General features: G+C 43.8%; 1 protein-coding gene and 1 long non-coding RNA gene across 5 annotated transcripts; one reads left to right on the top strand and one right to left on the bottom strand.

The window, feature by feature from the left end:
* Positions 1-946: 946 nt before the first annotated feature.
* On the bottom strand, positions 947-12,083 carry LOC105482937 (potassium channel tetramerization domain containing 6). 3 transcript variants are annotated; one of them, XM_011743428.2, is made up of 3 exons: positions 11,956-12,083; positions 5,021-5,090; positions 947-2,834 (listed from the first exon to the last, which is right to left on the bottom strand). In XM_011743428.2, exons 2-3 carry the CDS (start codon positions 5,045-5,047, stop codon positions 2,148-2,150), a joined length of 714 nt encoding a protein of 237 aa, XP_011741730.1. In that variant the 5' UTR covers positions 5,048-5,090; positions 11,956-12,083; the 3' UTR covers positions 947-2,147. The 3 variants fall into 3 exon arrangements, with proteins under 3 accessions (XP_011741730.1, XP_070948086.1, XP_011741739.1); XM_071091985.1 differs by lacking the exon at positions 11,956-12,083 and adding an exon at positions 11,546-11,564; XM_011743437.3 differs by lacking the exon at positions 11,956-12,083 and adding an exon at positions 9,703-11,538.
* A 119-nt stretch (positions 12,084-12,202) lies between these two features.
* LOC105482930 (uncharacterized) lies at positions 12,203-20,189 on the top strand. 2 transcript variants are annotated; one of them, XR_987939.3, is made up of 5 exons: positions 12,203-13,625; positions 15,084-15,258; positions 16,547-16,680; positions 18,161-18,342; positions 19,708-20,189. It is a non-coding gene; the product is annotated as an uncharacterized lncRNA (long non-coding RNA). The 2 variants fall into 2 exon arrangements; XR_987938.3 differs by lacking the exon at positions 16,547-16,680 and having other exon boundaries at positions 12,204-13,625.
* The last annotated feature ends 4,511 nt before the right edge of the window (positions 20,190-24,700 follow it).

Below are 24,700 nucleotides of genomic sequence, written 5' to 3'. Positions count from 1 at the left end.
CTTTAAAAAACTTGGGCCGGGCGCAGTGGCTCACACCTGTAATCCCAGCATTTCGGGAGGCCAGGGCAGGTGAATCACCTGAGGTCAGGAGTTCAAAACCAGCCTGGTCAACATGGTGAAACCCCCAACTCTACTAAAAATACGAAAATTAGCCGGGTACGATGGCACACACCTGTAATCCCAGCTACTCAGGAGGCTGAGGCAGGAGAACCGCTTGAACCTGGGAGGCAGAGGTTGCCGTGAGCCAAGATCACGCCATTGCACTCCAGCCTGGGTGACAAGAGTGAGACTCTGTCTCAAAAATAAATAAATAAAAATCATTTAAAAATAAAATAAAAATAAAAACTGGGAACTAGCATTATTCCTATTTCCACACCTGTTTTCAACCCAAATCATTTTATTTCATATTGACCTCAGCTAGCTCAACAACACGTTACTAACTGGTTGGGCCTTTTTTTTTTTTTAAGGTAACTATCAAATCAATTTTAAATATAAGATAATTTTCCAAAATGATAAACTTGTACTCGTATATCGATTTACTGAAACCACAGCAACCTGTCAATAACATCAAAGGATCTTAGTTTGAAGACGGTGAAAATAGGGTAATTATAGGTTTCTGGATGTTGGTCATTTGTCAAATTTTAAAATAAATTTTCAGAGACATGGGCAAAAATAGACATAAGGAAGTGCTGTCATCTTCTTTGCAGAGAGAGAACCTTAGAATATTCTCACAGAGAGAAAGAGAAAAGGAGGGGCCTGCTTGCCCCAGGGCACACAGCCTCAGAGTTCCACTCTTCCCTTAGAAAATAGGGAATAAATTACATGACTTCCTTTTATACGGTGGTCTAACAAAGTAGGAAGTCTCAGTATAATTAAAATAATCCTTCCTATGAGTTACTTTCAAGAAATAGAAGCAAATGAACTACGCAAAATAAGACTACAGGGAAATAAATAAAAGTACGTGTATTTCTCCAGCTGTTCTAGGTCCTTCATTCACTGCAGTTTGTTTCTTCTCTTCAGAAATAAACTTAACTTTGTTAACAAAATACATTTGTGGATCACCATAAAACATGAGCATAAAGGGCTAGAGTCATTTTGTTCCTGTGCTTAGCAGAAAACTGAAATAATGGTCATAGAACCGTGGGCAATTAAAGAAAAATCTGTAATCTTCAACATAAATTCCTTTGAAAAATATGAAAAACTGTATGTTCACTGTTCAAATATGCACCCTTTTAGTCAAAATTAATAATTCCATCCATCCTTGCTTCAATGACACAACAGTTCTTATAAACTGCAACCTAAGATCCCACTGTGTCCTCTCAAATTAAATACAAATATGCTATAGGCAGTAAACAATGGGACATAAACAATGCATATTTTAGACAAGGAATATGATTTTTCTCCCCTTAATAATAATCAATAAATACAAACTTAATTTTCATATTTCATTTTTTATTAGTTTTTTTTTTTCTGGTAGACAGTACACTTGAGAATTATACTGCACCAGGCATAAAGAGTAAGATTTCTACCACAGGGACATTTTGTATTCAGAATTCAATATAAATATTTCTAGTCAGACATTTCCATGGCTACAGATATTTGGTTCCTTGATTTATATGCATAGAAAGAAACAGTTGTCATAACTGTAAAAAGCAGTACTTAATAAGTACTTTTAAATGATTGGAACAGTTTTCCTTTAATATTACAATACTACTTATTTATTGGTTTGGAAACTAGGTCACCCTACATGATGTTTTGATTTTTCTCAAAGGCATCATGAGTACTCTGCTTATTCTTTCATTCTTGTATTTTTAGCCTTCTAGTTGAGTTAGGGACCATTTTATCAGAAATCATTCTAGCACTGTAATAAGAAAAGCTCTGTTAAGGGTAGATTATATACCATAATGATTTTCAGACTTCTTTTTATAAAAAAGGTATCTGGAGACTCTGAACAGGCACATGCATACTCAGGAGGAAGGGAACAGAACACGGAGGAGTGTGCCAAAGCACAAAACTTCCTTCTGGTCCTCACTGCCTTCAAATAAATACAAACATTTAAAAGAAAAAAAAATCTCACACTGTGATTTAAAAAAAAAAAAAAAATCAGTATTTTCCGTGTTTCCAGGAACCTGTGGCAGGGTCGGAGATCAGTCGTCTGTCTTCCGGGCTAGCCTACAGAAGGTCCAGTTGTGCTCCACTGTGTTTTCATTGGCCCGCTCACTCATGTGATGCACCCGGGTGTTGCGGATCGTGAAACCTTGTTTTGTAATGTATTCCATCAGGTGGACCCTAAGAGAAACTTCCTGGTGATAATCACAGGGTCCAAAAGTAAAGGAAACCTGGCAGTCTCTGGTGTCCATCATGTGTTTATTCCACTTGGTAAAATAATTTGAGATGCCTTCTAGTAAGGAATGGACCTTGGTGGTGATGGTTAGTTGGGTTATGATGACAGCCACTGGGTTGGAGTACTTAGAAAGCTTCCGAGTACTAGACAGCTCCACAACTTCTTCAAAAGTATCCATGGGATACAAAGGCTTAGGATCATTGAGACACTGAATCAAGGGCTCAATCTGGTAAAAATCTGCTTCTTTCCGAAGCAGATCAAATTCCTTAAAATCCAACGGTAAGGTCAATTCTGAAGTTCTTAAGAAGTTGAGGACATATCGGAAAAGAGGTCCATCTCGATCAATAAAGTAATTGCCTTGAGGGTCTCGAGCTGTGGGGAAGTCCCCCCCAAACATAGCTCCAAGCATGGAATCCGGGTAACGCGTCAGTGTGGTGAGAGACGTTGTATACAAGTGTCCACCTACATTTAACGTGACTGGGTCAGTCATCTGAAATTTTTAAAGAAACGATCAGTCACCTGAAATTTTTAAATACCAACTTTGACAAATTAAGAAAGTAAGTGATACTGAGCAAAGCCCAAGATTCTTTCAGGCTATAATGTATTTAGTAATCCTCTAATGCAAAATGACTTTACTACCAGCAATAAACCCACCCAGATGAAGCGATCTAACATTTGCTTTCAATAGAAAAAAAAACAAGGATAAATCCAATTATGTAAAGACTTACGCTAAGAATCCAGGGCACTGACTTCCAGAGCCACATCATTTCAGGCCCATTATCTACAGAATGTTCAGGTCAGAATATATTGTGAGAAGGGAAAAGCCACGCTAAAATACACTTATTTTTTTCTGATTTTTTTTAAAGGCTTGCATTTTTCTGAACTTAATTTAACATAAGATAGAATTAAAATGATCTGATAATATAGACATTTACTTTCAGCATTTCTTTGGGTTTTTCCCCTTCAAACAAAAGGAATAAACTATGAAATTTGTTTTTAAAATAAAAATTTGGGCTAGGTGCAGTGGCTCATGGCTGTAATCCTAGCACTTTGGGAGGCCGGGGCAGGTGGACTGCCTGAGCTCAGGAGTTCAAGACCAGCCTGGGCAACATGGCAAAACCCCATCTCTATTAAAAATACAAAAAAAAAAAAAAAAAAATTAGCTGAGCATGGTAGTGCCTGAGTGGTCCCAGCTACTTGGGAGGCTGAGGTATGAGAATCACTTGAATCCGGGAGGTGGAGGCTGCAAGTGAGCCAAGATCACGCCACTTCACTTCAGCCTGGGCAACAGAGAGATTCTGTCTCAAAAATAATTAATTAATTAATTTAATTAAAAACTGTGCAGACTTAATCTTGGTAACTTTTTCATGGAAGTGATACTTTCAAATACTAAGTTAAAATATATAGTTTAGTCAAAAAATCATCACATACCCAAAAGCTAACAGCAGCCATAAAATTTCATAATCTGATAGTGTATTCATTTTTGTAACATTAATGTTGCAATCTGGCCTTTAATTTTGAGAAGCAAGCTTCTCTTTAAAAACATACCTTCAGTTTTAGAAACACTATTTAAGAAAAAAACAGGCCAGGTGTGGTGGCTCACACCTGTAATTCCAGCACTTTAGGATGCCAAGGAGGGTGGATTACTTGAGCCCAGGAGTTGCTGACCAGCCTGGGCAACATGACAAAACCCTGTCTCTACAAAAAATACAAAATATTAGCCACACATGGTGGTGCCCACCTGTAGTCTCAGCTACTTGGGAGGCTGAGGTGGGACAATCACCTGAGCTCGGAAAGTCATGAGCCGAGATCGCGCCACTGCACTCCGGCCTACGCAAAAGAGCAAGACCCTGTCTCAAAACAATAAAAAACAAAAAAAAAGAAAGGAAGAAAGAAAAAAGAAAAGAAAGAAAGAAAAAAAAGAAAGAGACTTCGGGTACTAGGCAAGTAAAATATACCTTACACCAAAGGAATAGAAAAATAGGGAGACATAAGCACACACAAAAAAAGGAGTAGGAGAAGAGGCACTTTCTCAACCATTAATCTCCCAAACCACAATAAAATATCCTCCATATCATTACTCACTAGATCCTTTTGTAGTCACTATTCACGAAGAAAGAGTCTTCAGAGCAATATACTTAAAAAAATAAAAAATCACGTTACTTCTCCAGTGATTATAAAAAGTATTTGGAGAATCCATTTTGAGTTTGCTTCCATTAAAACACCAAAGACAGGAGGATCGTTTGAAGTCAGGAGTTCGAGACCAACCTGGCCAACATGGTAAAACCCCATGTCTACTAAAAATACAAAAATTAGCCAGATGTGGTGGTGCACACTGATAATCCCAGCTACTCGGGAGGCTGAGGCAGGAGAATCTCTTGAACCTGGGAGGTGGAGGTTGCAGTGAGCCAAGATCACACCACTGCACTCCAGCCTGGGCAAGAGGGCAAGACTCCACATAAAAAAAATTTAAAAATAAAATAAAACTTTTAAAAACACCACACAAGACAAAAACAACCTCCAAACTACATCTAAACTAAGTAAAAGGGGGCAGAGAGGTTACACAAATTCACAATTTTCTTTTCTTATAAGATATACCTAAAAATACATGTTATCCTTATGTACACACAAAAATAATTCCCCAGCCTTCAAAACGCATCTCCAAGAAGCACTCACCATATAGCCCCAGTCTCCATTATCCATCTGCTCCAGTGATGCGTCTTCAAGAGCCCAGGTTTCAGGGAAACTTCAAGAGGAGAAAAACAGACATATGATAGCATATATTAACTATGAACATAAAGAAGAAAGGTTTTTTTCCACCCAACAGAGGAGGCCAAACACCAGAAAAACTACTCATCGTTGCTCAGCTGAAACCTACTGCAGGGCAAAGATCTGGGGAAGAAAGCATTCCCCTAGGGCCTTCATGTCCTGTATTCTTACCATAGAGAACCCATCTGGAACTAAGAGACTGAAGATTTTCAGAGAAAGAACTATCCGGTACTTAAGAGAAGGAGAAAGAGTCTAGGAAGCAACCCAGTCATTCAAATTCTACCTCTCTTCTTAGAAAATCAATTTTTAGAATTTATATAAGAGAACATTATGATTAACTCTACAACCTTATCCTGGTACAAACCTATAATGGTCCTCACCAAAAAGGTCATTTAAGAAAAAGGGAGAGGCGGGGCGCAGTGGCTCATGCCTGTAATCCCAGCACTTTGAGAGGCCGAGGCAGGCGGATCACCAGGTCAGGAGTTCAAGACCAGCCTGCCCAACATAGTAAAATCCCATCTCTACTAAAAATTCAAAAAGTTAGCCGGGCGTGGTAGCGGGCGCCTGTAATCCTAGCTACTCAGGAGACTGAGGCAGGAGCATCACTTGAACCTGGGAGGCGGAGGTTGCAGTGAACTGAGATTGTGCCACTGCACACCAGCCCCTGCAACAGTGCGAGACTCCATCTCAAAAAAAAAAAAAAAGAAAAAAGGAAAAGGGAGAAGGGGAAAACTTCTTTTCATCAGTGTTTCGGCTGTACAAGCCAGTCACCTGAGTAAAAGCATCAAAAATCATAAACCTCCCAGGACACCAGCATCCCTTTCCCAGAGAAATACATCAGAATGGTATTTATCTCATAATATAAAAAATAATAATAATGATGTTTTTTAATAATGATGTAATTCTCTTTGTACAACAATTAAATAGAAAGCGATTTAAATGCCAAACTGTTAAGAGCACAATTTGGGGCGAAAAGAACCTTACCAATACAGATGAGACTCAATCAGCCAGCACTCATGGAGAGCCAGCCTTAAGACACTGAGAAATGCTCAGATACTAATGATGCCAATGTGAATTTATTTTTATCTACAATTCAAAAGCACTTAAACAAACAGTTTCCCAGCTACTGAACTGCCTTAGTCAGTTCCCTCTCACACACTTCAATCCCAAATCAACCTGCAAAGCAAACTGCAGAGCAAATTTCTAAAGCTCTGGCAAGAGATGGTAAGAAACATGGAATTACTGGTATTCATCCAGGAAAAGCACCAGCTTTTTTACGTGGTCCTTTAACAGATCCACTTTTCCCACTTTTAGAGGAATCTGGCACAGAATTCCCAGAACAAGCCCTGGCTATAGAAGATCACAAAGGCTCTTTCTCAAAAGGTCACTCAGGCATGTAGAGAACATTTGCATAGCACAGCATGGGCTGAAATCAGAGCCTGAAGCATCTATTTCTCTACCTTGCAAATCCTTCAAAGCACACAAACTAAAATGTGGACCAGGCTATGGGGCAGTCAGTGTTTATTCTTTACACTCAGCAGCTGGATATAGATAGGACTCCACATGCTATGGGGTGAGAAATGTAACAAATGTCAAATTCAAGACTGTTATGACAGTCTTTCATTCCTCTGGCTTGCTTCACAAATAGTATCCGAGGTAAACAGGACCAAGAAATGGGCTTTGCCAATTTGTCTTGCCAGGATCTGATTCAGTTACTGATAACAACAGATTAGCAACTGAGCAATTTAAAAGGCCACTCATCCAAAAGTGCTGGTAAGATGCTCATCTTTGGCATTTTCCCATCACCCAAAGTATTCATTCCTGACAGCCTCAATAATCATTCATTCAACCAACAATTATTGTGGGTTATCTATGGAGTGGAGGGGATGCCTATGTGCAATGTGGATACACAGAAAGAGGAAAAGAACAATCTTTGCCCTCATGGAGCTTTCCATCTATAATGGAAGGCAACATGCAATGACTGAAGTACAGAACAGAATTCAAAGCGCTATGTAACAGATGGACCAGCAGAGTCCTGCAAGAGGGGAAAAGCAAGATTCCAAATGGGAAAATGGAGGACCTCTGGGAAGAGCCCGCTCAGTTGAATCCTTGAAAGAAAATTTGGACAACCTAAGAAGGGATTCTAGAAAGAAGAAACAATTTAAAAGACAGGGGCATGAAAAACTTCTTCCCCCTACAACATTCCTGATACCAGTAGGCTGAGCATGGATTACTATCCTCATCTTAAAGATGCAAAACAGAGAAACAAGGCAGATTAAGTGACTAGCTGGAGGCACCACAGCTGGGAAGTAACTAGATAAGAACTCGCATGTTCTGACTCTTAGTCTAGATTTTTCCATAAATCCCCTCCTAGGGTAGAAATTGAAAGAACAGAATCCAAGAGACAAGAAATTGAAAAAGATTAACTTTAAACTCTCTATAGCCATCTATTAACCCTATCCACCCAGTAGGGTTTTATTTACAAATTTTACAGTAACTCAGCCTAACTAGTCATAACGGGTTTGTAAAAATTTTCCTGAGGCCCTCCCCCGCCACCAAAAAAAGGCAGGAACCCATTCAACTAGTGTGAATAATGGCTGCTGTCCTCTGTCTGTAGTGACATAAAGAACTCCAATCCATGAATATCCAAATGATTAAATAAGAAACAGAAGATCAAAGACAAGGAAAAAAGCAGACATCAATGTTGCAGCCGTTAACGAAAAGCCTGTCCACTATTAACCCTTTTTTCTTTTTTACTGCTAAATCAAAACAAGATAACTTCTTGAGCAGTTATCCAAAAAAAAAAAAAAATTAGATGCTGTCCCTGAATCTGTTCCACAGCAAAAGCAAAAGTTCCGGTACAAAGATGTAATGAAAGCTCACGCTTAATAATTCAGGAAAGCAATTATGGGAATCTACAGCCCATGTTTCTTAAAAAGCACCCAAAAGGCTTCCTATACTTGTGTATAAGATGCATCAAAATAAATTGAAGCAAAGTTGGCCGGGCGCGGTGGCTCAAGCCTGTAATCCCAGCACTTTGGGAGGCCGAGACGGGCGGATCACAAGGTCAGGAGATCGAGACCATCCTGGCTAACACGGCGAAACCCCGTCTCTACTAAAAACACAAAAAATTAGCCGGGCGAGGTGGCGGCGCCTGTGGTCCCAGCTACTCGGGAGGCTGAGGCAGGAGAATGGCGGGAACCCGGGAGGCGGAGCTTGCAGTGAGCTGAGATCTGGCCACTGCACTCCAGCCTGGGCGACAGAGCGAGACTCCGTCTCAAAAAAAAAAAAAAAAAATTGAAGCAAAGTCACTATTAGTCACTTCCAATAACAATGACTAAACTGTCTAAAGAAATCAAATTGTTCATTAAAGAGTTCAAAGGGAAAAAACAGTATTGATTAGTTTAAATTTTATCTCTAGCTGCTTCTAAATATCTTCTGTGGAGATGCTTAAATACAGCAAGAAACAAACAAACAAAAAAGCACGAAGAATTCCTTGTTATACAATAGCTGGATAATGATCAATTTCTGAATTCTGAACTGACGACCATTAGGAACATCTCTGAAATGATGCAGATGAATGAAATACAATCCCAAAGAATTTCCAGAATAGTTTCAATCTCTTCTACTAAATCATTTTCCAGAGCTACTAACAATTACAAAATGATTCATTTGCTTTTCATCTTCTCTCCCTTCTGGCACAGTCTCCAGTGGAGGGCTTAATGAGAAGTTAAATGACCACAAGACAGGCAGCAGAAGGAAGATCTTGAAATGGGTATCAAATAGGCCGGTTTTACTTGATGAAAGCAAATAAATATCTACTATTTCAGAAAATATACCAGGAATGGTAACAATGAAAAATGAAAAAAGTTTTCCTTTACAGTGACTTTCCCTACTAAAACTAAAGATAGTTTTGAAAGACAGCAAACGCAACCAAGCACCAACAGCTATAAAGTTCAAAGAAGTATCCGACCCTGTAAAATCAGTTCACCTGAAAACATGTAACCTTTGATGCAAAGAAAATTCTTGTGAAAACAACACTGACCATTCCCCAAAGAATATAAAGCAGTGCTGAAAATTCACCCATGTTTAAGCTTCAAAGGTTATTGTGACTAATGTATAAATTCTGACAGTGTCATGTTAGCAGGTAATTAAGCTTAAGAAAACACATACTGAAGAATTTACAGAAGCCTTAAAAGAAAATATTAATTTTCTAAAGTAGTATATCTGAAGAATGCATAATTCAGTAAGTTAATAACTTAAAAAAGTAACCTAAGAACCCTTAAATGCCATTCTCCCTGTCACTGCAGAATTGCAATTTCAGGCCTCATGGTTACGATGAACCAACCTAACAATATTCTGGGTTTATCATTCTTGCTATAGATTAAGAATTCTCCAGGGCAAAAGTCCTAATCCTGTATAACTACCTATATGTTGCAATAAAAACCTCCGAACTTCAATGAAAAGTAAAAACTTCCAACTACTGACTTCCCAGAGTTTCCAGGCAGCCCTTTAAAATGCGTTTTTAATGAAACCTTCGTGTCTGGTAGTCAGAAAAGACTCAATAAACTCCCTCTCTCTATACTTACCTTCAAAATTGCCTTTTTACTGAGTTTTGCTCTTCTTGAAATGTGAGAGTTTGAAAGTGAAATACTTTTTATAGTAACTAGTTCAGCGACATCTAAAGGAGCCTTTGGGGTTAACATTCACATACAGGCCAGCACAAGTAGCCAGGCATACAAGGATAATGTGATTATGGTGTTACATTATCCTTAACCATACCACTGCAGAAATGGATTTTTCTCTAAAAGTAATCATTTTCTCTTTCTCCTCTCTCAACCATGTGGTCAAGAAGAGAGGAGTTACAGGTTTAAAAGTGACCTAATATTAAAAAGCTGTCACAAAATCGTAACACTCCTCTTAACCCTCAGTTTCCGAAAGGTAAGATGGGCTAATACCATCTTCCCAAAAGTAATTACACCATTTAGGCACTACACAAAAGCAAAAATTGGCCTATAAGAGTAACACATCACAGGACAAGGAAAGAGAACAGGTTCCCAGGGAGGTCCTGTAGTCGAATTTTGCTCCATTACTGATTATGAGACCCTGAGAAAATGACTCTTTATGCTCAGCTTCTTCTTTGGGGAAATGGAGAAAATAAAGGAGATCATGAATATAAAACCATCTGTAAACTGGCAAGTATTAGACAAACGTGAAAACACTAGTGGCAGCAGCATAAACAAAATTTCTATGTTAACATGAAAAACTTGAGTGTGAACAAAGTAATTTAGAGCATTGGCCTGGAGACGGCAAATATGGAGGAGGCAGCCTCTTAATTTGCTCTAAATCTCCCCGGGTCCTCTTTTTCCCACAGCTCCAGAAGGGAGAACTACATACAGGTAAAGGGGAATGTCTAGTTTTCCCAGAGATCACCCAACATCTGAGCTCCTGATCTCAGAAGGAACTTCCTTAAAGCATGACTCAGGATTATCTCCAAGGTAAAGCTGAATCCAAATACATACATGTACTCCATTTTAAATGGACCCCAAATATCAAAATCCAAACGCACCGAAGGATTCATAGGGTTCACCCTAAGATTTCTGTAAGTAGTAATGCTTTGGTTAAAATATGATTTATGAAAATTCAAATCACAAAACTTTGGGATGGCATCCGTGGCTGTCCTGACCACTCCACTCCATCGTTCATATCTAAAGCATAGCACAAAATCAAGTATCCTTATGGACTGATGGTTTTCGGCCAAAGAGAAAATTCTCTCAACCTACCAACCCTGCTGACAAAACCATTTTCCTTTTCCTAGCTACATATTTATTCATTTGAAAACATCTCAATCTTGGGCTCAGGACTGTGCTACATGCTGTCCCCAAGCTTCTCTCCTATCCCAGGATGATTCAAGTAATAGGGCATTTGTGACAGCGAAAAAAAGAACATGCCAGGGGGATATGGAAGAGATGCTTAGGCTACCCCAAATATTCTTAGCCGAGCCGGGTCATCCCAGGTCACTTTGCCACCCAAACCTCTTCTATCACAAAGTCCTAAAATTGGATCCATCAACTTGTTCTAGAACTGGTATACTTGAACAGAAACCTGATAACTTCAGCAGAATATCCAAACAGGATCTCTGTCACGTTTCATTTCCCCGTCCCACCCCCAGACACAGCCTCCACCACTGACAGCCCAGCAGGTGCTGCCAGGGCTCCCCATTACCACAGCCATTTATCACCTCTGACATCAAGCATTAAAAACGCCACCACACACACAAATCTAGGCATAAAGAACTCAGCTGCAATCTGAGTGTCTCTTCAGGGTAGAAAATCCCAAAGCCAGGGTTTTGAGTCCTGGCTCACGCTTTAAACTAGGGCAATTGGTGGCTAATAAGCGCAATCTCCCAAAAACAATCATTTTCGAGCACACCCCGAATGTCTCCGTCCGGGCCGTGCTTCGCTGCTGCCCCACCAGCGAAACCCCCACAAACCCGACCCGGCCAGGGGTAGGGCGGGCGATGCTCCGGGCCCGGACGAGGGGCGCGCCGCGGAGCTCCGAACCCGGGCCCGCAGAAACCGCGCATCCCCGCGGGCGGACCCCAGAACCCCCGCCCAGGCCCCGCCGCGGGCACCTCCGCCGCCGGCTCGTGCCAGCCCCGGGACGCGCGGTCCCCTCAACGCGGCCCCGCCGCCGCCGCCCGGTTCCAGGAGCCCCCGCCCAGATAATCCTCTGCCCCGCTCCCCTGGCCGCTCCGCGCAGATGTCTCCCGAAACCCGGCCCTCCCAAGCCCCGGCCCTCCCAAGCCCCGGCCCCGCAAGCCCCAAGCCAGCCCCACTCACTGCGCGGCGGCGGCGGCGGCGGCGGCGGCCGGGCCGGGAGATGCCCGCGGCCGGAGAGCGCGAGCGCGGGGACGAGCGAGCCCGCGCCCGGCGGCGGCGGCGGCGGCGGCGGCAGAAGGGACGACTGAGCCCGCGCCCGGAGTTGCGGCTCCAGCTGCCCGGCGCGGGCGGCGCCTTCCCAGCAGAGCCGTAGCGCCACGAGCGCGGGCGCCCCCTAACGGCAGCGCGGGCGGGAAGCCTGAGAGCCGGGCGGCCTTAGGAGCGAGCGCAGCCGGAGCCGCGCGGTCAAGACCGCAAGACCGCAGCCCCGAAGCCCCGCCCTGAAGCCCCAGTCCCGCCCCTTAGGCTCAGCTCAGAAGCCCCGAAGCCCCGAAACCCCGCCCCTGCGTCCCGCCTCCGTCCGCAGCCTGGGGTCCGCCCAGCCCCAGGCCCACTGCGTCCTCAGAGCTGGTGTTTCCACAGCTGTTTCTCCTTAGTCATTTCATGAACTTGTATGGGGCCCCCACTATATCTCAGGCCTGGGGGTTTAGGAGATACAGCGGCTACCAAGACGGAAGCGGGTCCTAATGAAAGGAGAAGACAGACAAGATTCAAGGAAACAGCTAATAGACAAAATAAGGACAGGTTATGATCATAAGCGTTGGGAGAGGCGTGATTAGAGGACTTAGATGGAGAAGGGAAGGGAGCCCCTGCTTCAAACGCAGTAGCCAAGGAAGACCTGGACCCCGGACCTGCGGTCGGAGCCTCTCCTGCCTGCCCTGCACTGGGGAGACAACCCTGCGATGAGGCCTGTGAAGAAGACCCCGCGGCCACCCCTCCGGCCTGGTGGGCAGGACAGCAAAGGACAGCTGGGCCCAGAGCCTCAGCAACACGGGCAGCCAGGTGGAGAGAAGGGCAGAGCCACCTTCAGCAGACGAAACGACCCGTGCAAAGGCTCTGGGGCCTGGAGGAGCTCGGCCCTAGATGAGACTGGCGCCGGTATTGTCCCCACTTCACCAGGAAGGAAGCCAAGACTGCAGAGGATGGGCAGCTCCTAACGCCTCAGGGCTAATTGGCCTCCATCCGTCCACTCGTTCCAAGCTAGCCAGGCCTCTGTCCCCTTCCGTTGGGACCGGTTACCTGATGCTGGGTTTAACCTTCTCCACCAGAATAACCACTGGCCTTAGAAACTTACTTGGGGCCGGGCGCGGTGGCTCAAGCCTGTAATCCCAGCACTTTGGGAGGCCGAGACGGGCGGATCACGAGGTCAGGAGATCGAGACCATCCTGGCTAACACGGGGAAACCCCATCTCTACTAAAAAAAAATACAAAAAACTAGCCGGGCGAGGTGGCTGGCGCCTGTAGTCCCAGCTACTCGGGAGGCTGAGGCAGGAGAATGGCGTGAACCCGGGAGGCGGAGCTTGCATTGAGCTGAGATCCGGCCACTGTACTCCAGCCTGGGCGACAGAGCGAGACTCCGTCTCAAAAAAAAAAAAAAAAAAAGAAACTTACTTGGGTTTCACGTCTGCATGTGTGTGAGCTAGCTCTGGGATTGAAATTATATCAGCATGATCATCACAGTTGTATCTGATACTTGATTCTTCTCCAAAGCTCAAATTGATAGGTTAAATAAATGACATATGCTTCATCAACATACCCAAGTGCTACATGATCAAATTCACAAAGACTAGGTGAGAATACAGGGAAATGTGTGTGAAAATGATCAAAATGATCAGTACACAAACTAGTATACATGATATCCTGATTTTATTTTTAAAAACATATATACAGACAAAAATGTTGAAGGATCATCGTGTTCAAGATAATAGTATGGGGATGTTAATGGCATTGCTTCTTAACATTCTTCTGAATTTTCATGCATATTGAATTTATAATCAGAAAAATACAATGAATTTGGGGGTTTTTTTGTTTTTTTTTTTTTTTTGGCCCCCCGCCCTGCCCCACCCCGCTGGGTTTTGTTGTTGTTGTTGTTTTAATAGAAGGACAATACCAAAATTACCCAATACTCAGATCTCCAGAATTTGGTGCCACTGATAACCCAGAATTGCCTCTGACTTACTGGGTGTCCTTGGAAGAGTTATTTCCCCTCTCAGGGCTTCTATTTCCACATATAAAAACTGATGGATTAATTTTGTTATTGGTGATTTTGTCAGACCTAGTCCTTCCTATCTTAAAATTTTTATAACTATTGCTAATTGTACTTTCACTTTTGTATTTTATAATCGATAGATGGCTATTGAAATGCAGTTGGGTTTTACATAATCTTATATTCAGCAAAATTGAACTCTTTCCGTTCTAATAAGTTTGTAGGTTCTCTTGAATTTGCTGTGCAAATAATCATAGAATCTGCAAGTCGTAACAGTGTGGTATCTTCCCGTCCTTTTTTTCCTTTTTCTTGCAGTACTGTGCTGACTAAATTCTCCCACACAATGTTGAAGAGCAGTGATGGTAATGGGCATTTCTATCCTGTTCTTGACTGCTTCTAACATATCACCGTTAACTATAGTGTTTGTTGTGGATTTTTTTGATAGATATTCTTTATCAGGGTAAGGAAGCACTATTCTTCTTTACTATGAATGGGTGCTGAATTTTATCAATGTGAGATTCCCCCCATTGCAATGTAATGAATTACAACCATGGATCTTATTATATTAAACCATCCACGTGTTCCCAGGATAAACTCACCTTGATGATGTATTTTTTTAAGTCAATATATTTTTATTCAAGGAATTTCACACATCATGATGTATTATTTTTTCAATATACTGCTAGATTCCATTTGCTAATATTTCATTAGGGTTTTTGTATCCATGTGGATGACTGAGATACGCTACTATTTTCCATTCTTATTCTCTCCTCGTCTGGCTTTGCTATCAAAGTTACTTGAGCTCATAACATACCTTAAGGAATGAGTGTCTATTCACTAGACTGGGATTTTCTATAGAATTTGAATGTTCTATAGGATTCTCCCGCAAACCATCTGGATCTGTTAGTTTGGAGGATTGGGGGTGGAAAGGGTTTATATTGGAAGCTGTTTGCCTCCATAGAGCTCAGGGTTGCAAGCCTGCTGGGGAAGGCTGGCTTCTGGTTTACAACTGCCCCTGACCCTCTGCACCTCTCTTTTCCAGGTGGCCACCAAGTATCCAGGCTCTTGTGGTAAAGACACTGATCCTGGTCTGCCCCGGGCCAGGCTGACCTGGAGGAGGCTGTTTATTATTGCAGCTACACCTGTTACAGGAAAGAACCAAGCCCAGCACGGTGCTGGGAGGGCAAAGGGGGACCAGCAGTTGACACAACTGATTGGTAGGAATGAAGCCTGGAGTTCTGAGTCCCCTGCCTCTCTCCCTTCTTCTTCTCCCAACTCTCACTGCCTAGCCGACCTCACCTCCTACTTGTCAGGAAAACCTTTCCCCTTCAGTGGGAGCCCCCTGGACCTCTCCTCTGCCCTCTTTTGGATTGACCAGCATTGCGCTACCCTCCCCTCATGAGATGGCTGGGGGATTCCACCTCCTGTTCAGGTGATCCCCTCCCTGGGCTCTGGTCCATTCCTTCTCCCGCCCTTTAGCCTCTCCAGGCTCAGATCTTCCATCCCTCCCTCTCTCCAGTCCCCATCTCCCATGCCCATCAGCAGATAAACAGCCTCAGGTCTCCGTCTGACTCAAGAATTTTCAGACTTCTCCTTTGACACAGTGTCCCCCTCCCTCTCTTCCTTTGCTGTGTCCCCCACTTCTCCTAAACCCCAACCTGTAACATTCAATCTGACCTCAGGGCCCACCTCTCCATCTAAATAGGTCACCAGAATCTTCCTTGATACTAAATCCCAAAGAGGCTCCTCTGACCTACGTGGCTCAGTCTTCTCCACAGCAAGGCCTCTGCAGTGACGTCTGCCAGGGGACAGCCCCTTCCCTTGGCTTCTAGGATGAGTGTTCTCCTCGTTCTCCTCCTTCTTCTGTAGCTCCTCCTCTTAGACTTAACAAAGATGCTCCTCTTGCTTTACCCCGACACTTATGCCCAAGTTTCTGTCCAACACCATCCCCTCCTCTCCATGTACCTCTCTCCATGGAATGACTCAGCCACCTCCATGGGTTCCTTTACTGTATCTGAGCCAAAGGCTTCCAAATCCATGTCTCTGGGCCAGCCCTCTGTCCTGAATCCAGAGCTATAGATCTTGTCTATTCTATAGCCCCAATTGTGTACAAGGTACTGTGCCAGGTGCTTTTACCCACTGTATCGGTTACCTTTTGCCACATAACAAATAATCCCAAAAGGTAGGGTCTTAAAACAACTTCCGAGCACTTTCCTCTCCGTTTCTGTGGGTCAGGGACTTGGAAGCAGCTCAGGATCCCTCAGGAGCTTGCAGTCTAATGGGTAGTAGGGGCTGCAGTCATCTGAAGCCTGGAGACTTCCCTTCCAAACTCCCTCACGTGGCGTTCAGCACAAGGCATTCATTCCTTGTCATGAGAGTCTCTCCTGACAACATGGCAGCAGACGTCCCCCAGAGCGAGTGACCCAAGAGACAGCAAGATAGAAGCCACAATGTCTTCTATAACTCAACCTCAAAAGCGACACACATATTATTATGGTCCCACAGATAAACCCTACTACAGTGCGGGAGGGCACCACAAGGCATGAAGCAGGAGGCTGCCACCACACCCTCACCACAGCTCGGAGGGCAGAACACCCCCATGGCCCACGGGATAGATGAGAAGGCGAAGGCACACAGAGGTGAAGTTATTGATCCAGGCACATGACTAAGTGTGGGAGGAGAGACTGGAACATGGTTCTGCCGGCTCCCTGCAGTTTCCTCCTCCTCACAGCCCGTCGAACCAGGGTCCACTGCCAGCCTCCTCACCCTCAGCATGTGCAAACCTGAACTCTCCTCACCACCCCCAAACCTCCCAAGTCTCCAGCTCAGCTCGGCAAATGGCGCCTCCGTCCTCCCATCTGCCCAGACCAGAAGCTTTGAGTCATGCCTGCTCCTCCCTCCCCCTCACTTCCCAGTGCCAGAGAACCCAGCCCTGCCAAGTCTTCCCCCTCAGTGCAGCCTGAATTCATTTCTCCTTCTCCCTCTTCATCTCCACCACCATCAAGTGAGGCCAAGCCACCAATATGTCCATCTCAGACCTCTGCAGTAGCCCCCTCCTGGTGTCCCCTATTCCCTCAGACCCCCATGTTGCCCATCCGTCCTCCTCTCTCCAGCATAAGTCAGCTCTAAGAGCACGAAGCTGCGTGTCACCCTGCCTGCTTTATACTCCCTCAGTGGCACCCATTGCCTTCAGGGTCCAGTTCAAACTCCCCACAGTGTGGTCTCGTCCCTGACCACTGGTCCTTCCTTCTCCCCTCTCCTCTCTCTCTGGGCCCAGCCTCTCTGGCCACATTTTAGGTCCTGGGACCCACTGCTAATTTTCTCACTTCAGGGCCTTCCATTATGCTGTTTCCCTGACCTAGATCTCTCTTTCCCCACCCCTTAGCATGCCTGTCTCCTCATCCTTTAGCATACTGTCACCTCCTCAGGGAGGGCTTCCCTGACCTCCCAGCGAGGCTGAGTCCCCCCAGCTATAACTTCCACAGTGCCTATCCTTCCCTCTCTCCACCTCCCTGCTTCTCAGCTGGACTGTGAGCTTCCTGAGGACAGAGGCTGTGTCCCCTTAGCTCATAACTGCACCCTAGTACTTCACCTGGTACCCGCCACTTAGCACGTTCTCAACAGCTATGTTACAGTTTGGTGCATTCTCTGCACTGTCTCCCGCTTGCACTCCATACTCCAGCACGTGGACAATGTTCGTTTCCTTAGATGAATTACGGGATCTCTGACCTCCAGATGTTCACTCATGCTATTCCCTCTCAAGGCATGCCCTTCCCTTTTTCCCCCCGATTCACTCAGCTAACTCCAGTTTATTCATCAGCAACTTGGTTTGCCAGATTTAGCAAATGAAAATACAGGATGCTCTGTTAAATTTGAATTTCAGATAAACAATGAATAATTTTTTCATATAAGTATGTCCCAAATATTGCATTAGATACAAGTATCCAGTATTTTACCTGGCCACCCTCTCAGGAACCAGCACCACTCCCCTCTCCTTTGAGAGGTCTCCCTGGCCTCCACCTCTACTTTAGGTCTGCTCGCCCCCTCAGCCAGGGGTCCCAAACCAGCCCCCTGCTGGCTCCTGCTGAGCACGTAAACACTCCCTCTGTTTTGAAACAGTCTGTACCAACTGGACTGTGATCTCCTGACACAGAGAACTGTGTCTCAGACTCCATTCAGAATCTCTCTTCACCTGGGACAATCTTGGCCCTCAGGAGAGGGTCAGTCGGGTTTACAGAGAAGAGAAATGAAAGAGCAATGAAGAGAAAAAGTAAACAAGATGGGAAAAGGAACTACAAAAGGTAACACAGCCCAAGGAGCAAGAGCAGGCTGAAGCTCTTGACTGATTGCGCGCAATGTGGAGTTGCCCTTCCCACCTCCCTCCATGCCTTGCCTTGCCTCTGTCAGTTAGAGCCCCTCTTCCCCCAGCTCCAGTCTCAGGGAGCTTTCGGATTATTCTGGGGCAGGAATGCAAAAATAAACCAGTCTGGGTCCCTTTAAAAGGTTTTCCAAAACAACCTCTTTAGCTTCAGAATGGAAGGCCCTAGGCAGGCGCAGTAGCTCACACCTGTAATCCCAGTACTTTGGGAGGCCAAAGCAGGAGGATGGATCACTTGAGCCCATGAGTGTGAGACCAGCCTGAGAAACATAGTAAGATCCCCCCATCCCTACAAAAAAAATACAAAAATTAGCAGGCCATGGCGATGTGCACCTATAGTCGCAGCTACTTAGGAGGACGAGGTAGGAGGATTGCTTGAGGTGGTTGATGCTGCAGTGAGCTGTGATTGCATCAGTGCATTCCAGCCTGGGAAACAGAGTAAGACCCCAACTCAAAAAATAATTAATTAATCAATTCATTAATTAAAATAAAATGGGAAGCCCTGTGAGGGAGCAAGGTAGGAGTTCATGCTTCAGCCCCGGATGGAGGAGCGCTGTGAGGGTGCAGTGGGCAAGGAGGCACCCCCAAAGTGGGGGGCAGCTCAACTGCTATCAGAGTCCAAGCAGGTCACCTGAGGGCCAAACCTGCACTCAGCTCACACATGGCCATTCCAATTACCTCCCACAAGCCCTGCCATGCTGGGGGTGGTCCCTAGGGACTGCAAGAGCTGAGGAACCCTAAAGCAGTGAGTTGCATCGATTATCTGAACCCTCATCTCCGCTGATCTCCTTCCAACTACCCGTTGTGGCATATTCTGAGGAGTCCAGGAACTGGCCAGTGGGGAAATGCAGTCTACTCTGCCTCTCTTGGTGGTGGGCTCTGTCTCTTCAGTGTATGGGGGTGTGTGTGTGTGTGTGTGTGTGTGTGTGTGTGTGTGTCCCTTTCTTTTACTTTGGTCCTTGTGCCACCAGTTTCACCAACTGTGATTTTCTTAGGACTTGTAAATGGCCTTCTTTAGCTTTTTACTCACTGGGTGCATCAACTCAGAAATAAATTCCTAAACAGCCCCCTTGCACTCTCTGTCCCTGGGAACTGGCCCCAGCCCCTCTCCACATTTGCCTCAGCTTCCAGGCCACCCTCTGGCACAAGTGACCCTTGCAGCCAGCAGTTTCCAATGCCTCCTCCACATCCAGCCATTAAGACGCTTTGGCAAGTTTGATGAGAGTGTTTTTCCTTTTTTTAATAAGGTTTCTAATTGCCTGTTATTTCCAACCTTCTCTTTCATCAGCTTCCAAAACTCTGCTGGGAGCTACAGAACCAGGGAAAGGAATCTGGTTCTCACCAGTGTCAGGAGAGAGGCCCTGCGGTTGTCCTTGGATGTCACCATCCTCTTCACCATTATGACTCGTAATTATAGACAACGGATCTTAAATTAGCCCAGGAATCAGAAGCTCTGGCTCCTGTCTTCAGCCCCAGGAGTGTCTCAGCGTGGCACCTCTGAAAAGTTTACTGGCTTTGAGACCCCTTTTATGTCAAATGGGAATAAAGCTGCCTAGCCATAGCATCACCGGCTGGTGTGAAAAGAGCTCATAAAACAACTCCAGATTCTGAAGTCTCACCCTTACAACTCCGTGCCCCCAAACACTTGTCTGTAACACATTTCAGGCCTTGGTTTGTCCTCTTGCCCTGTTCCTAATCCAAGCCATTTCCTCTGCATGTGTTTAGTTGTTTAGCAAGGGCGTAATCACTAGCAAAGCCTCGCTTCTGCCTTTTCTGTCCAGTCCCTCCCAGGCTGGAGCTCTCTGGGTCCTCGGGGCTCTCTTTCCACACTTTTTCCTACCTGGATGCCTACTCTCAATCTCAACCCAATAAGGGGGCACCAACCCGCTGCCCCTGCCCCATCTCAAATACGTTGCCTTGTCAAGGAGTTCTGCATGACTGTCTGAAATATGGTTACGACAGGGATTAGGATATGCTCCCCCAAAATATGGCAACTTGGTATACTGGATATTTTTAAGTTGAAAGAATTTGAGAAAGAGCAGATGCAGGAAGGACTCTTTGACCTTCCCCTGAAACTAGTCATAAGCCCTTATTTAGTTCCTTATGAAGTCCTCCACACACAAAACTTGTATTACATAAATGTGTAAGTTTTTATCTTGTTAATCTGTCTTTTGCTACAGAAGGAAAAAGGTATTTTTTCCTCCATATAATTACCTTTATAGAACTCCTATGTTTTATACAACCTGCAATTAATATTTGTAAAGTTGCCATAATACTGGATCTGTGAATGTTCTAGGAGCTTCTGAAATGTAAAGTGTGATTACAAGGCAAGAATGCTATTTTAACCCTATTAAAATGTCCCTAGGGTTTTGGGGCAATACAGGGGTTGGAGGGCTCAACACCTCAATAGTTAACAGTGGATCCATTGTCATCTCAGAAAAAAAAAAAAAAAAGAGAAAGAGAGATAGACACAGCATCATGTCGAGCAGTAACTATAGCAACTGCATGAAGAGCCATGTTTTGGGATTCAGAATTGCCTTACACATGTCACTTATCTCCTGTTACTGACGTCAGGTCCCAAGATGACTGGGTGGGACCCCAGTTTGCTCTCTGGCTGTGTCACTTACCAGCAACCAGGGCTCGGACCCACTCAAAAGCCTCTCAGCCTCAGTTTCCTCAACTGTAAAATGGAATAAACAACTTCTTGGCAGGGCTGTTATGACACTAAAATGAAACAATTAAAGTATGAAAAATTCTGACAATGCAGTGCCTGGCATGAAGTTGGCACACAACAAATTGGTAGCTCTTATTATAATAACTAATTGCTGCCCTGCTGATTTGAAGAGATAAATATAGAAGTGAAACCCTGGCAGGCAGCAGGAGAACTGGGCTAAGAGAGAGGGGACTTTTTGAGACTGATGATTTGATTGTTCCAACAAGATCTCTTAAAACATCCATTTATTTTGGTGGCAAGTTGAGATATTGTCCACCTTGATAATTGCTGTGAATAATTAAGGAACAATGACTTCCACTGACGTTCTTATAGCACTTGTGTGATTAATTAAATATATCTTTTTATAATCCTTTCTGAATTAAGACGCACAAAACCTAAATTCCTAACATTGTAAAACTAAGTTGGCAGAGTGATGTAATTATACACAGTAATAAACAGGAAAGCAATAACTTAAATATCATTAAATACTTAGGTAATAACGAGGAAGAAACAGCATCCCCATTTTGACTGAATTTTTTTTTAAGTATAATTTCGCGACTGCGGTATAACATCCATATAGAAATATACACAGAGCAAAAACAACTCAATGAATTTTCACAAAGTAAACATACCCTGGTAACCAACATGCAGATAAAGACAAAGAACAACACCAGTACTCCAGGAGCCCCCTCATATCCCTTCTTGGCTAATCTTTCCTTTACTTTCTTTATTTTTTTTTCTTTTCTCCTCTTCCTCCTTCTTCCTCTTTGAGATATAATTTGCAAGCCATACAATATATTCATTGTAAATATAGTTTGATGATTTTTTCTAAATGTATGCAGTTGTGCAACCATCACCACCATTCACTTATTTGTTTGTTTGTTTGTTTGTTTGAGATGGAGTTTCGCTCTTGTTGCCCAGGCTGGAGTGCAATGTCACGATATTGGCTGACTGCAGCCTCTGATTCCTGGGTTCAACAGATTCTCCTGCCTCAGCCTCTTGAGTAGCTGGGATTACAGGCACCCACCACCATGCCTGGCTAATTTTTGTATTTTTAGTAGAGACAGGGCTTCACCATGTTGGCCTGGCTGGTCTTGAACTCCTGACCTCAGGTGATCCACCCGCCTCAGCCTCCAGAAGTGCTGGGATGACAGGCATGAGCCAACACAACAGACCACTATCCAGTTTTAGAATCCTTGCTTTGCTCCAAAAACTTCTCTTGTTCAAAGTCAGTCCCTTATTATGGTCAGTCCTTACTCCCGTCCTCAGCCCCAGACAACCATTGATCTGCTTTCTGTCCCTAGAGTTTAGAGTTTTGCCTTTACTAAAATTTTTAAATAAGTGGAACCATACAACAGGAGACAAACAATAATAGTCTTTTGTGTTATAACTGTTGTTTGTTTGTTTGTTTGTTTTTTGAGACAGAATCTCGCTGTGTCACCCAGGCTGGAGTGCAGTGGCATGATCTCGGCTCACTGCAACTTCCGCCTCTGGGGTTCAAGCGATTCTTCTGCCTCAACCTCCTGAGTAGCTGGGACTACAGGCGCCCGCCACCATGCCCGGCTAATTTTTCTATTTTTAGTAGAGAAGGGGTTTCACCATATTGGTCAGGCTAGTCTTAAACTCCTGACCTCATGATCTGCCTGCCTCGGCCATAACTGGTTTTTTAATCATAAAACATATAAATATGAATATTGCCAGATTAGAGTTTTCAAAGTGTGGCACATGAAACAACTTTAGTTCCTCAACAAAACACTAGCAAACAGAATTCAACAACATATTAAGAAGATTATTCACCTAATCAAGTGGGATTCACTCCAGGGATGCAAGGATGGCTCAGCATATGCAAATCAATAAACATGGTACATACATCATCAGAATCAAGGACAAAACCAATATTAGCATTTCCATAGATGCTGAAAAAAAAAAGACAAAAGTCAATATTCCTTCATAATAAAAACCCTCAACAAATTGGGTATAGAAGGAACACACCTTGACACAATAAAGGGTATATATGACAAGCCTACAGCTAATATAATACTGAACAGGGAAAAATTAAAAGCCTTTCCACTAAGATCTGGAAAAAGACAAGGATGCCCACTTTCGCCACTTTTATTCAACATAGTACTAGAAGTCCTAACCAGAGCAATTAAGCAAGAGAAATACATCAAGGACATTCAAATTGAAAAGGAAAAAGTCAAATAATCCCTGTTTGCAAATAACATGATCTTATATTTACAAAAGCCTAAAGACTCCATGAAAAAAAACCTTAGAATTGATCAATAAATTTAGTAAAATTGCAGAATACAAAACCGACATGCAAAAATCAGTAGTGCTTCTATATGCTAACAGTGATCAATCTGAAAAAGAAATCAAGAAAACAATTTTATTTATAATAGCTACAAAAAAAAAAATACCTAGGAATAAATTTAAACAAAGAAACAGGGCCAGGCATGGCAGCTCATGCTTATAGTCACAGCACTTTGGGAGGCCGAGGTGGGCATATTACTTGTGTTCAGGAGTTTGAGACCAGCCTGAGCAACATGGGGAAACCCCATCTCTACAAAAAGTACAAAAAATTAGCTGAAGTCCCAGCTACTTGGGAGGCTGGGATAAGAAGATACCTGTGCCCAGGAGGTCGAGGTTGCAGTGAGTCATGATCATGGCAATGCAGTCCAGCCTGGGCACTGGAATGAAACCCTGTCTCAAAAAAAAGGAAGATCTGCACAAAGAAAACTGTAAAACAGTGATGAAAGAAATTTAAGAGGACACAAAAAATGGAAAGATATCCCATGTTCACAGATTGGAAAAATTAATATTATTAAAATGTTTATAATACCCAAAGTGATCTACAGATTCAATGCAATGTCTATCAAAATAACAATGACATTCTTCACAGAATTAGAAAAAAAAAATCCTGGGTGGGCACAGTGGCTCAAGCCTATAATCCCAACACTTTGGGAGGCCGAGACAAGAGGATCACCTGAGTTCGAGAGTTTGAGACCAGCCTGACCAACATGGAGAAACCCCGTCTCTACTAAAAATACAAAATTAGCCAGGCGTGGTGGCACATGCCTGTAATCCCAGCTACTCAGGAGGCTGAGGCAAGAGAATTGCTTAAACCTGGGAGGCAGAGGTTGCAGTGAGCTAAGATCGTGCCACTGCACTTCAGCCAGGGCAACAAGAGCAAAACTCCATCTCAAAAAAGAAAGAAAGAAAGAAAAAAGAATCCTAAAATAATGTGGAACCACAAAATACCTCAAATAGCTGAAGCAATCCTAAGCAAAAAAAAAAACAAAGTTGGAAGCATCACACTACTTGATTTCAAATTATACTACAAAGCTCTAGTAACCAAAACAGCATTCCACTGGCATAAAAACAGACACATAGACCAGTGGAACAAAATCAAGAACCCAGAAATAAATCCATGCATTTACAGCCAACTGATTTCCACAGAGGCACCAAGAACATACATTGGGGAAAGGGCTGCCTCTAATAAATGGTGCTGGGAAAATTGGATATCAGTATGCAGAAAAATAAAATTAGATCCCCATCTTTCATCATATAC

This window comes from Macaca nemestrina, chromosome 2 (genome assembly GCF_043159975.1).
Source record: "Macaca nemestrina isolate mMacNem1 chromosome 2, mMacNem.hap1, whole genome shotgun sequence".
Classification (NCBI taxonomy): Eukaryota; Metazoa; Chordata; class Mammalia; order Primates; family Cercopithecidae; genus Macaca; species Macaca nemestrina.
The sequence above is the reverse complement of the archived record's forward strand: the minus strand, read 5'-3'. Positions and strand labels throughout refer to the sequence as shown.

Excerpts from the sequence above, each read along its gene's own strand:
- LOC105482937 (XM_011743428.2), bottom strand. The coding sequence starts at position 5,047 with ATGGATAATGGAGACTGGGGCTATATG. Across the intron at positions 2,835-5,020 it reads ATGGAGACTGGGGCTATATG|ATGACTGACCCAGTCACGTT; the intron begins GTGAGTGCTTCT and ends TAAAAATTTCAG.